The sequence below is a fragment of the Lolium perenne genome, chromosome 3 (assembly GCF_019359855.2).
Source record: "Lolium perenne isolate Kyuss_39 chromosome 3, Kyuss_2.0, whole genome shotgun sequence".
Lineage (NCBI taxonomy): Eukaryota > Viridiplantae > Streptophyta > Magnoliopsida > Poales > Poaceae > Lolium > Lolium perenne.
In genome coordinates this window covers 312,901,722-312,915,263 of record NC_067246.2, presented here as the reverse complement: position 1 = coordinate 312,915,263, position 13,542 = coordinate 312,901,722, and the positions used below count along the sequence as shown (strand labels likewise).

Genomic DNA, 13,542 nt, shown 5'->3' with positions numbered 1-13,542 from the left:
CCATACCTACCTACGACATAGTATTTCTCCGCCATTCCAAAGTAAATTACTTGAGTGCTACCTTTAAAATTTCATTCCTTGTCTTTGCAATACATAGCTCATGGGAAAATAGCCTTAAAAACTATTGTGGTATTGAATATGTTGCTATGTATCTTATTTCTTATAAGTTGCTTGTTGAGCGATAACCATGTTTCTGGGGACGCCATCAAATTTTACACCTTTGTTGGATATCATGTGAGTTGCTATGCATGTTCGTCTTGTCTGAAGTAAGGGCGATTTTCATGATCAAATGGTTTGAGTATTCATATTGTTAGAGAAGAACATTGGGCCGCTAACTAAAACCATGAATCATGGTGGAAGTTTCAGTTTGGACACAAATCCTCAATCTCTTATGAGAATATTATCTGTTGTTGAATGCTTAAGCATTAAAAGAGGAGTCCATTATCTGTTGTCTATGTTGTCCCGGTATGGATGTCTAAGTTGAGAATAATCAAAAGCGAGAAATCCAATGCGAACTTTCTCCTTAGACCTCTGTACAGGCGGCATAGAGGTACCCCTTTGTGACACTTGGTTGAAACATATGTTATGCAATGATAATCCGTGCTAATCCAAGCTAATTAGGACAAGGTGCGAGCACTATTGGTATTCTATGCATGAGGCTTGCAACTTATAGGATGTCTTATACATAACACATATGAATTATTACTACCGTTGACAAAATTGTTTCTATGTTTTCAAAATGAAAAGCTCTAGCACAAAAATAGTAATCCATGCTTCCCTCTGCGAAGGGCCATTCTTTTACTTTATGTTGAGTCAGTTTACCTACTTCTTTCTATCTTAGAAGCAAACACTTGTCAACTGTGTGCATTGATTCTTACATGTTTACTTATTGCACTTGTTATATTGCTTTATGTTGACAATTATCCATGAGATATACATGTTGAAGTTGAAAGCAACCGCTGAAACTTATATCTTCCTTTGTGTTGCTTCAAAGCTTTCTACTAAGAATTTATTGCTTTATGAGTTAACTCTTATGCAAGTCTTATTGATGCTTGTCTTGAAAGTACTATTCATGAAAAGTCTTTGCTATATGATTCAGTTGTTTAATCATTGTCTTTACCATTGCTTCGAATCGCTGCATTCATCTCATATGCTTTACAATAGTATTGATCAAGATTATGATAGCATGTCACTTCAGAAATTATCCTTGTTATCGTTTACCTACTCGAGGGTGAGTAGGAACTAAGCTTGGGGATGCTTGATACGTCTCAAACGTATCTATAATTTCTTATGTTCCATGCTACTTTTATGATGATACTCACATGTTTTATACACACTTTATGTCATTATTATGCATTTTCCGGCACTAACCTATTGACGAGATGCCGAAGAGCCAGTTGCTGTTTTCTGCTGTTTTTGGTTTCAGAAATCCTACAAAGGAAATATTCTCGGAATTGGACGAAATCAACGCTCAGGGTCTTATTTTTCCACGAAACTTCCAGAAGACCGGAGGGGATACGAAGTGGGGCCACGAGGGCCCGTACCCATAGGCCGGCGCGGCCAGGGAGGGGCCCGCGCCACGCCGCCTCCAACCCTACCCTTCCGCCTACTTATAGCCTTCGTCACGAAACCCCCTGTACCGAGAGCCACGATACGGAAAACCTTCTAGAGACGCAGCCGCCGCCAATCCCATCTCGGGGGATTCAGGAGATCGCCTTCGGCACCCTGCCGGAGAGGGGAATCATCTCCCGGAGGGCTCTTCATCGCCATGATCGCCTCCGGATTGATGTGTGAGTAGTTCACCCCTGGACTATGGATCCATAGCAGTAGCTAGATGGTTGTCTTCTCCTCATTGTGCTATCATGTTAGATCTTGTGAGGTGTCTATCATGATCAAGATCATCTATTTGTAATGCTACATGTTGTGTTTGTTGGGATCCGATGAATATGGAATACTATGTCAAGTTGATTATCAATCTATCATATATGTTGTTTATGTTCTTGCATGCTCTCCGTTGCTAGTAGAGGCTCTGGCCAAGTTGATACTTGTTTCGGAGAGGTATCGGAATAATTTCCAGGGCCACCATGAGGCAGCCCATGAAGGCGGCCGGTCGAGCCACCTCCTCTCCCCTCCCCCTATATAAAGAGAGGAACCCCTCCTCCTCATTAATCCCTTGGCTCATTGCCTTCTCGCCCCCCCCTCTCCCTCACGTGTGGTTCCCAAGTTTTGGAACGTGCATACGAGGTGAGAGCTCTCCACCATACGCACGCCATCGTGCTGCTGGAATCTCGGTGGGGGTCTACTTCTCCTGCTGCTTCGCTGGATCGAAGCTCGGGGGATGTCTATACACCATACGTGTGTAGAATTGTGGAGGTGCGACACTTGGAGCACTTCATCGTTTGTACCTCTACTCGATCTTGAGATCGGTATCGCTGTACATCTTCATCAACATTGTTTCGTTTGGAACATAACGCTTTAGGTCTTGGGTATGAACATTGAATCCCCTTGTTACCTTACATCTGCATAGAATAGATCTTGGCTATGTTATTTTGTCGGTAGGAAATTTTGTGTTCTATGTTACGGAACCCTACAGTTCAAGCCACCCTGAGGCTAACATCCCTACATCATGCATGTGGATTGGTGTTGATTCTGGTTGAGGAAGAAAAGGATTACACGGGAGGAGGGATCTTGTCTGGGTTCCCTGGTGGGAAGAACTACTTTGTGAACCTCTCTCTCTCTCTATTTTCTACCTCTCCCATGCTCTTACTTGTGTTGTTCGATCTCTATCCTCCCCTCTCTCCTTTTTTCACGTACCACCCCTTTTTTGAGACCATGGTCTCCCTTTTATAGCTCAAGGGATACAACAAGGGCCTAGGATACTCGTTTGCCTTGCTCCAATTTCCCTCTTGTGGCTCGGGTCTTTGGGGGGACCACGGTCTGGCTTCTCCTTATCTCGTCCAGGGGCTCGTGGTGTCGTACCCTCATGATCGTTTGTCCCCCAGGTTTGGGTGTCCCTTCTCGCTTTAACAGGTGAAAGGGGATTGGCCCTGGCACATGCCAGCCAAGCTTCTCTGGATAAGTGAATACTTCAATTCGGGTGGGAAACGTCATTGCTTACACCCCCTCCCCACGGTGGAATGCCGATTCCCGTGGATACGAAGCAATGCCCCATAGATGATGTATCTATATTGTGTGCCCAAAATTTTGCATCACACCCTAAAAATTGTTGCAAGTACTGCATAGTTGGGGCACCTCTAGTGGTTGCCGTAAAACTAAAAACAGTAGCGGGAATCTCAACTGCACATCGTCGCCACGACTCTGTCGACCAACTTTCCCACCGCCGCTTCACGGCTCATTCCCGTTGCTCGAGAAGTCTGCCACAATCCCCGTGATCGCTGCCGAATCTTGGGACGTCGTCGTCCGAATCCGCTGATTATGACCCTTCCTCACCTCGATGTCACCCGAGATGTTTGCCAAAGTAGCATCAAAGCCCACCGACGTCGATTAGCGGTCGCCGCGACATTAAACCGCCATGCGACCGTCGACAAGTCGTTGCTCCTTGTCGAGCTCTCGACCTCGATCATTGCGGCACCACCGAAGTTTGCCACATCCCCTAGGGCCCTCTATGCCTCCACCTTTCATCGGCCGCCTATGATTGCCGGCCTAAATCGGTCTCGATGATGGTGACCATCCAATCTGCATCGCTCCTAGCCCACTGTCACTTCTCTTGTGGCATCATGTGCTATAGCAAAAAAAAAATCACGTGCCCTAAACCTTTTTTTAGGTGATCTATTATGTAGTATTCGGATACATTCAAATTTAAACAAATTTAAGACAACTTTCGTGGGAGGGAGGTATTACATCTGTTTGATATGCTCTAATAAGTTCCTTTCTCCATATGCTTCATCATTGCCCATTTGCCCTTGTATTTTATTTTTACCGTACTATTTCTCTTTTTCGAACTGTGAAATGAGAGTTATTGGCCTGGACAAAATGTATAGTTACGCCTTTACTGTTACGCCTTTAGTGCTCTATAGCGTAATGTTGGAAACCCGACTTCGCCCCCAGTACAGGTGAAGGAGTCAGCAGTCCAGTCCCCTGCTACCGAAGCCGAACTAGGAGCAGACAGAAAATGGCGATCGAGCTCCGATTCGCCGTTACCCCGCGCCGCCTCGCGCCGTCGATACCTCCGACGAGCGCCTCTCTCGTACATGGAGCAGGAGCGGCGCGCACTGTCTCCCTGGGAGGGACTCGCCGTGGCAGGAGACTGGCAATGGCAGCCGTGGATTCCGCTCGCTGTCGTGCCAGGATAGGGGTGGACGGCAACGGCGTCCTGGGGGGAGTCGCCGTCCAGGGAGGAGCCGGAGCGGAAGGGGGAGATCAGCTGAGCGTGGTGATGAAGTTCGGGGGCTCATCCCTGTCGTCGGCGGCGAGGATGGAGGAGGTGGCGGGGCTCATCCTTGCCTTCCCCGAGGAGCGCCCCGTCGTCGTCCTCTCCGCCATGGGGAAGACCACCAATCTCCTCCACCTCGTACGATTTTTTTCTGACTTGCAGCGCGCGTCTGATTTTGCTCTGCAAAAAAAGTTTTTGACTCACTGTTTCAATGCATATAGAATCTTCAATCACGGGGAATGTTAGACTTGTTAGCTAAAGTGAAGTCTGTACCTTCGGTAACAATTGATTTGGAAAACGTCAAGAATCTGTCAGGAATATTAGCTGATGATATGTGAAATTCCACCTTTGTCCATAATTTGGAGTCCTAGACTTGTACAATTGTAGTGGATTCGTTACAATTTCTAATAATCAATACAAAGAGGAAGTTAAGGCTAAATTTTAGGATACGCCGTTGCATTACACAAGGGAATTTTAAATACCTTTAAATCGTTTGATGTTTCCCTATTTGTGTTATTATTCTTAGGCTGGAGAGACAGCAGTGGGATGTGGGGTGAACCATGTTTCTGGAATCGAAGAGTGGAACATGCTCAAAGATCTTCATATTAAGTATGTGTTCTTTTCAGTCAGCTTACTATGGGAACATGTTTCACAGTTTCACCTAACGGTGACATGTTTACTGCCAATCCAGGACAGTGAATGAACTTGGACTGCCAAGATCTGTGATAGATAGTAACCTCACTAACTAGCCTCCTTTGGATTTGTTTTTCATTTTTCCTTGAAATGATAAGCTTACCGTTCCCGGTGAACAAATTTGCAGCTCTGCTAGATGAACTGGAGCAGCTCTTGAAAAGTGTTGCCATGATGAAAGAGCTGACGCTCCGCACCACTGACTACCTTTTGTCATTTGGAGAACGCATGTCCACACGCATTTTTGCTGCTTATTTGAACAAATTTGGCGTCAAAGCACGACAGGTAATTCTTGATGTGTTCTTAGTTTCCAGTGATCCGAATTCGCAACGGGATTGTCCCTGGGGGTTTTTCTTCTTTTTTTTTTGAAACAGGGTCACCTCCGGTTCCATTTAAGAAACCACATGCATACAGAGAGCCATCCCAGCAGGTTCATAAAACGACCTAGCAAAACACGCACCTACAAAGTTCAACATATGCACCCAACCTTACAGGCAACTCAAAGGATAAAAGAGCACATCTTTCTCATTCCTGTCCAATGATCACGCGTAGCTCTCCATCATCTTCAATCATGAGCGAGTTCGCCCTTGGTTTTTGTGCCAGAGTACAAGTGGAGGCTTCCCAATCATCTGCATCATCATTCCTCATCCATGGCCCGCTCCAGGTAGCATCCAGTTGCTCCCCATCGACTTACTTTACCCAGGCTCCGGCCACATTAGCAGAGAAGCTTGGAAGGCTAGGTGTTCCAAGGCTCCACTCACTTCTATTATACTTCCTCTTTTTTTCCTCAAGGATTTTCCATTGACCAAGAGTTGTAGGCCACCTTCCGAAACAGCACCTGCATATCATGCTAGCTCAATCTGGTAAAGCACATGTCATTCTTAATTTCCACAGGGACCAGACGTGTGAATAATGTTTTTGAAACTGTATGTGTTTTTTCACAGATCCAAAGCCTATAAAGAGACAGCATATCATCATAATTAACAACACTTGTCAAGGGAGATAGTTTATTCCATAACTTTTTTGCAACAACACATTCAAAGAACAGATGTCTGCATGATTCAGGCTTATGACAAAATAAGCAAGTTTTGTCAGATAAGTTCTGTCTTTTGCTGAGATTGTCCCTATAGTCAACAGTTTATTTTAGCAAGTAGCCAAAGAAAAACATGCAACCTAGGAGGCACAGCAATTTTCCACACAGAAGGTATTCGAACTGGAACTATCCCCCTGAAATTAACAATTGCATAAAGAGAACTAACAGAGTATGCCCCTTTGTTCTCAAACTTCTAGATGATTGCATCTTCCTATTCATGTGAAGAGGATTCAGCAATGTTGACTAACTCAACCATCTAAGAAGGAGGTTTTGGTTAGCACATCTCCTGAAAGTAAATTTGAGTTGGGTACAATCCCAGAACTGAATAGCTACACTACAGGACCCAATTCAGCAATTGGGGAGTTTTGTTCATTTATCATGACATATAAATCCCAGAACTGAATAGCTACACTACAGGACCCAATTCAGTGATCCTCCCAGAACTTGACCTTTTTCCCATTTCCAAGTTTCCATTGATACCCCATTTGTCAGCTTTAGCAGGCCACATGACCCCTTTCCAAAAGGGGGATAGGCCAGGGAAAGCAAACAGGTTAGGCCTTTTGATCCTATAATTGTGATCAATGATTTGTTTCCACAGTTTCAGCTCATCCAAGTGATATCTTTCCACAGTTTTTGGTCCCGTTTATATATGTACGTTATTTTCCATAGTATATATGTGTATCCCTCCCCTATATGGAATATAGTTTCAAAAGTTTTATGACTTGTCTCTGAATTTCATATCATGATCTCAACCTACGTGTCGTTAGTACCTAGTATCATCACACTACTTCGTCGAGCTCTGCGTTTCCATATTATATTTCTGCCATGTCTGGTACTAGCTTCCTTAATGTCTCGATTTGGCACAAGACCCATACAGGTAGCTAGTTTCCAAATTCCTAACATATTTGCTGCTGTGTTTGTATCATAATGTAAAACAATTTTGGTTTTAAATTGTGTTCTCTAATGCTATTGCAGTGCGATGCATTTGATATTGGTTTCATAACATCAGATGATTTTGGTAATGCGGATATCTTGGAAGCAACTTATCCTGCTGTTGCAAAGAGACTACACGGAGACTGGATTCGGGATCCAGCAATACCTATTGTTACCGGGTTCCTCGGAAAGGTATTCTCACTTTGACTGAATTATTTTCATTCATGGAGCAACCTTTTAATTCATTGCAATTGGCATCCCCTGCAGGGCTGGAAAACAGGTGTTGTTACTACTTTAGGCCGAGGTGGCAGTGACTTGACTGCTACAACCATTGGTAAAGCCTTGGGATTGAGAGAAATTCAGGTTTATGTGAAGTCTAAATAGATAATAATAAACTGTACTTTGATTTTCTAGGGAAATAATACATCCTACAGTTGGCTATTCCAATTTACTTACCATGCTAACTCATTTAATAGCTGTTGATTGTCCTCGGTTATTACCTGTTTTATCTGAAATCTTACCACTGCTTCTGATAGGTATGGAAAGATGTTGATGGTGTGCTGACATGTGATCCAAATATCTATCCAAATGCAAAGACTGTCCCATACTTGACATTTGATGAGGCTTCTGAACTTGCATATTTTGGTGCGCAGGTACACCGTTTTGAATATATAAGAAGTTAAGAACAAACTTTTCAAGAAGAAGTTTATACACCTGAACTGTAATGATAGCTAAAAAAGATGTTGATTGTAGTTTCTTATGGCTCAGAAGATGAATTGTGTGGTGTAAGTCCTTGGCAAATGTTTCCTTTACTTTATTTTTCTGGGATAAGGTTTCTCATATTTTCAAATATCATTCAATCAAAGAATATCATTAAAAAATATTTGCACAAATTATTTTTCTCTGGAAAATGGTCATTATTCAGAATTAGTGAGTAAAGGAAATGTCCTCTCTTCTTGTACTAATGCATGTATGGAATTAAGGAGTTTGTCTGTTACTTGTTTAAATAGTCATTTTGAACTGTCTATAATCCATATATATATATGCCTCAGTTTCAAGTTACTCTTGCTGTTGTGATATTTTCAGGCTCTCTCTTTTTGTGTCCTTCTGTCCGTGTTGAACAAACCTTAATTTACTCTTCTTAATTCAAATATCTTTTGCACATTATTCAGAGGTTATACATTCTAGTAGGAATTATTTGTCCTCTCATCTGCTTGCATACTGTTTTGATAACTTAAATATGGCGTCAGGAGTTAGAAGTCTTATAGACCTTTTATTCCGCATTACATGTGCAAACCCTGAAGCGTGAAACAATGTATTTCAGAGATTAAGCTTGAGAACAAAGCATGACCCTTGTTCCTGTTGTTAGCAGTTGCTGCCTTGGAACATACTGTTCAAAATGGAATTTTTTTGCTCGTGCTTTTGAAGGAAAGGCTCATGGTTATTTGTTGTTGCGCTCAAACAGGTTTTGCATCCACAATCAATGAGACCTGCTAGAGAAGGAGATATACCAGTTAGAGTTAAGAATTCATACAACCCTAAAGCTCCAGGGACCCTCATCACTAAACAGAGAGACATGGATAAGGTTTGTAGCAGATTAATTCAGGCATCTTCTCACACAAGAGCCATTTTTCCTGTAAGTCAAGCAATTGATTCTTGTTTCCCTGCTACATAGGTTGTGCTAACAAGTATAGTGCTGAAGTCAAATGTGACTATGTTGGATATAGTGAGCACTCGGATGCTTGGACAATTTGGTTTCCTGGCAAAGGTACGTTGATCCACTGGGCATTCCGTTTGGTCCGCATTTTATGGTACTGATTTTTATTCACTGTTTGTATGCGCTTGAGCAGGTGTTTTCAATATTTGAAGATCTGGGCATATCTGTAGATTGTGTGGCGACTAGCGAAGTCAGCATTTCTGTGACGCTTGATCCATCAAAGATCTGGAGCAGGGAGCTTATTCAGCAGGCAAGTGCAGCCGTCAAATAGCTATAACTGGACTGTATTCCTTCTTATGTGAAATTGTTTACCTGATGGTTTGCTCCTTGACCATCGCTTCAGAGAATGTTGTTTGCTAGCTTTCTCATGGCTTGGTAGAACAAAGCAGGTTCCTTAGAAACATTGCTTCCTTTTCATTGCCGTCTCAACCATGAAGTATAATTTTTTTTTCTAGGAACTTGACCATGTGGTGGAAGAGCTGGAGAAGATCGCATTCGTCCATCTACTTCAGCAGAGAGCGATAATCTCGCTGATCGGGAACGTCCGGCAATCATCTCTCATACTAGAAAAGGTACTGAATCCTATACATTCCACACAACATATTATCCGGAATTCAGGATAGTCTAACCATCGTACTAACCATATTTCCCATCATAAGGCTTTCCATGTGCTGAGGAAAAGCGGGGTAAACGTCCAGATGATCTCCCAGGGCGCATCAAAGGTAACCAACCATTCCACCTGTCATTACATCAAAACAATCCTTTTTTTTTGCTACGCGATTAAACAAGAAGACGTGTGATATTGGTGCAATACATTTTCCGTTCGCGTGAGAGAAATAACCACAAGGAACCAGCGATTCTCTCTTCTTAAACAACCTATGTGTTCCACACTTAACCAGCATTTGCTAGATCATGCAACCCCAAGAAAAGCCTGGTTATTGGTAGGGGGGTCGGTTTGTTAGCAGGTAGTAGTATTTTGTTTAGTCATTGAGGTAGTTACTGCCGTCTCTTCAGCTATGCGTGAGTGCAGGACCCATATGTACGGTTCGAGCTTTCAACAGCTTAAAACACATGATGAGAGATGCTGAAGGAGGGGCTGGTTTGGTTGCTCCGTTACATGCATGCTAATTAAAATTGGTAATGGGTGCCTTTGTGTTTGGGCACAGGTGAACATGTCGCTGATCGTCCACGACAGCGAGGCGCGGCGGTGCGTGGAGGCCCTCCACCAGACCTTCTTCGAGGGCGTCGACCCCCTGTCGACGACGGAGATGGACGAGGAGGACCTGAAACCTATTTCACCAGCTTAGGGTTCCTGTCCGCCTCCCCAGCTTGATTTCCCACTGCACGAACGAACAAACAGGGTGGTCGAGTCTGCAGGGGGCTGAAGGCTGATGTCTCTTTTTTGTGGTTTCAACGTGCACGGACGATGAAACTGTGGTGCCCACATAATAAGTGGAACGTACTGTGTCCACCGCCGTTAGTGAACGGAGATTGTACAGGCATGTACAGTGCAGGACGTTTACTGTACACACGTACACAGTGCTCTGCCGGTTGGTCGCCGTTGATCGCAACGATGTCCATGTCGATGAATAATCGGTCGATGTCGATGTCCGTGTCCGTGACCCGGCCCGTGCCCGTGTGCGTTGCCGGTCGGTCGGTCGCCATTGACAAGGATGTGCCGCTCGCGGATGCTGGTTGGCGCGTAAACATGAACAGGAACGCGGCCCGGACACAGGATTTGTCAAACACGTTCCGCTGGCTGCTAGCCTCTCGAGCTCTCGGTGCGGTCCGGAGCCTTGGCTACGGCATGGTGATGTATGTAGCCATGCCCGTGCATGCATCACGCGCTTGATGGGTCGTCAACTCAACGGAGAGAAGATGACCACCCCGCCCCATGATCGACGATGCGGCGGCGATGGACACCGCAGTGCGAGGGTCCATGCTCCCTCCACTAAAAGCAGGGCGTAGTCAGCACCACCAGAGATAGCATGAGGAAAACGAGGTGATGAATGCCAAAACCAAATTACACCTACTACTCCTACTTAGTAGTACGTATGTAGGGTGGGCCCCACCAGGCGGCGGGGAGGGAGTGGGCCCGGCGGGGGCACGGGTGGCGAGCACTGTGGTAAAAGCGAGGCCTGTCGCGGCGCGCTTTGGACTCGGGCAGAATAGATTCGTCTCTGTCGCTGCCACTGAGTCAGTCTACGCTACGCTACGCTCGCTGCAGCGACTCACCCGTCGCCCTCCGCTCCGGTCCGGTCCGGTGGGCCCCGCCGTGTCAGCGCCCCCACCACGAGTAGGACTGGGCTGAGGCTGATGCCGTGCGAGCCGGGGTCACGTCACGTGACCGCCGCGCTGTGCCGCTGGGTCCGCGTGTCGGTGGCACACAGAACAGAACAGAGGGCAGCTGCGCGCTGCCGCGGCACGCGCGCGCGCGCAGGACCGGGGTTGCCAGTCGGCGACCAGTTTCACGTTCTCCCTACCTCGGTGGCCAGTCGATCCATCGACCGATCGCTAGGGCGGTCAGTTGATCTCCGCCGTCGTGGTCGGCGTCACGCTCCGGCCTCCAGGCATAGTCTGGTCAAAGCCGTTGCTGAGCGCACTTCAGGCCCCTGTTTGGTCAAAGCTTTGCTCACTGAAAGCAAGCCAGGGGTACAGTACAATCCTCCTCCGTAGTTGGTTGCGCCGTGCCGCGTACTCCCGGAAAATACTGCCACCCAATTTCCACTGACTCGCGACAGCAGCATAATTTCCCTCGAACCGGCCGCAAACGCGTACTGTATATAGGACCGATTTAAGGCGAAAATGGTGAATGGAACATGGGTCCGCGCGCACCCATTTATGAAAAGTTCAAAAAGATGCTATTTAAAAGTTTCAAAAAAATGTGAAGTAAATTTTTGCATTTATATATTATGTTGATACTTACTCGTGTGTGTTTTCACGGAAAAATACAATTGTGTGTGACCTACACAAAAATGACAAAATGCAAATTCCTATTCCTGTGAATAGTACAAATTCCTATTCACTATTCTCATTTGGACATTTTGTTATTTTTATGCAGGCCACACACAATGGTATTTTTTCGTGAAAACTCACACGAGTAAGTATCAACATAATATGTACATGCAAAATTTTACTTCACATTTTTTTGAAACTTTTAAATAGCATTTTTTTTGAACTTTTCGTAAATGGGTGCGCGCGCACCCAGGTTCCATTCGTCCGGGTCGCGATTTAAGGGGTCTTCTAAAGATGATCATAAAGGGTGTGTAGCATATGTAAAAAAGTACAAAACTGCAAAATAAACGTAGCTTTCATCGCAAAATGGTCACGGATCAGATCCCGTAAACACGCACGAACAAAAAGAAATTATAGGATTAGGAAAAGAGCAATGCTACATCTACGGACGTTATTATTGTTAGGAAAAACTCTCTGCCAGACCAGTACTTGCATACATTGCGCACCCAAACCAAGCACAACCTCTATCCGCGTGCGAGTACTTGGCGTGCTGAAATTTCCCCATTCCGTCCCTCCATGCCTTCTTCTTTCGCGGCTCCTTTCGCCGTGCAGTCGCTGACGCTCGCCATCCTTTTCTCCCGCATCAACCGTGCACCCCCTCTCCCGCCCAGTTGCACCGCTAGTAGGTCAAATCTCACAAGTTGATCTCACGTTTTCTTCCGTGGCGAAAGACTCGCCGATGGCGACCGCAATGGATGCGCCACGAAGATCAGATTCGGCCACGCCGATGCATCTTCCACCTCGTAAGTTGCCGCCACCAGAATCAACCATGTCGAACCCGTCACGGTACGTTTTGTTTTGGAATGGTCTTCGAGTTCGATCTATTTCGGTTGATTCGATTTTGACATGTGATTGGTGTAGATGACCTCCTCGTTGATCTTGGAATTCATTTTCGAGGACACGTCGTCTTCAGACGATTTGCTCAACGACGATGACACGAGCATATGATCCTCATCCTCGCCGCGGAGGAGCTTCAAGATAGGGCCAACCTCAATCAATGGTCGCCCGCGTTTGCATCCCGCAGAACCGAGCACTCGTCCACACCGCGCTCATGGAAGACTATTTCGCTAAGGTACTAACATACCCGCCACATCTCTTCGATAGAAGAAGGTACCGAATGCGCCGGAGTTTGTTCATCAGTATACTCAAAGTTTGTGGGTTCAGTTTCCAGATAAAATGTGAGACTGCTTGCACGTTCAGATTCCAGATCAAATGGAACCCAGGATGTTGAGGATATGCCAGCTATGCATGCCACAGTTGGGCATTGATTCCTTCAAGTCCGGGTGGCCCACGGATGTTGCTGAGGCCAATGGCCTAACCGGGCGACCCGGTTGCCGGAGAACACACGTGGTAGGATCTGCCGTGGAGAAAAATTGTCGATCGGATCCGTGACGTGCATGACAAGAAATACTTAGCGTACTCAGGGCTTAGTTATATCCAGTAGGATCTCTACCATTGTAACCCTTGATCTAGATCCTGGGAACCCTTGAGCCACAACTCAACTCATTGTAGTCACGCACTTCTTGCCTGAATAATTTCAGACAAGCAGCAGTAAGGCCTCGCCACCGTTGTGAGATTTTCGAAGCTGGATAACTCGTGTGTCCCCATCCTGTTGACTTCTTGCCCCATCCCTCCCCCCCCCCCCCCCTCCTCTCCTCCGCCACAGGAGTACCGTCGATTACGCAACGACATAGGAAGTTT

General features: G+C 45.7%; 1 protein-coding gene across 1 annotated transcript; it reads left to right on the top strand.

Annotated features, from left to right (window-relative positions):
* Window positions 1–4,068: 4,068 nt before the first annotated feature.
* On the top strand, window positions 4,069–10,357 carry LOC127345479 (aspartokinase 1, chloroplastic). Its single transcript, XM_051371958.2, has 13 exons — window positions 4,069–4,531; window positions 4,920–5,002; window positions 5,085–5,125; window positions 5,214–5,368; window positions 7,152–7,301; window positions 7,377–7,472; window positions 7,646–7,762; window positions 8,575–8,694; window positions 8,785–8,877; window positions 8,960–9,076; window positions 9,282–9,398; window positions 9,486–9,548; window positions 9,993–10,357. The coding sequence occupies exons 1-13, from the start codon at window positions 4,133–4,135 to the stop codon at window positions 10,131–10,133; spliced, it is 1,692 nt and encodes a 563-aa protein (XP_051227918.1). The 5' UTR covers window positions 4,069–4,132; the 3' UTR covers window positions 10,134–10,357.
* Window positions 10,358–13,542: the final 3,185 nt, after the last annotated feature.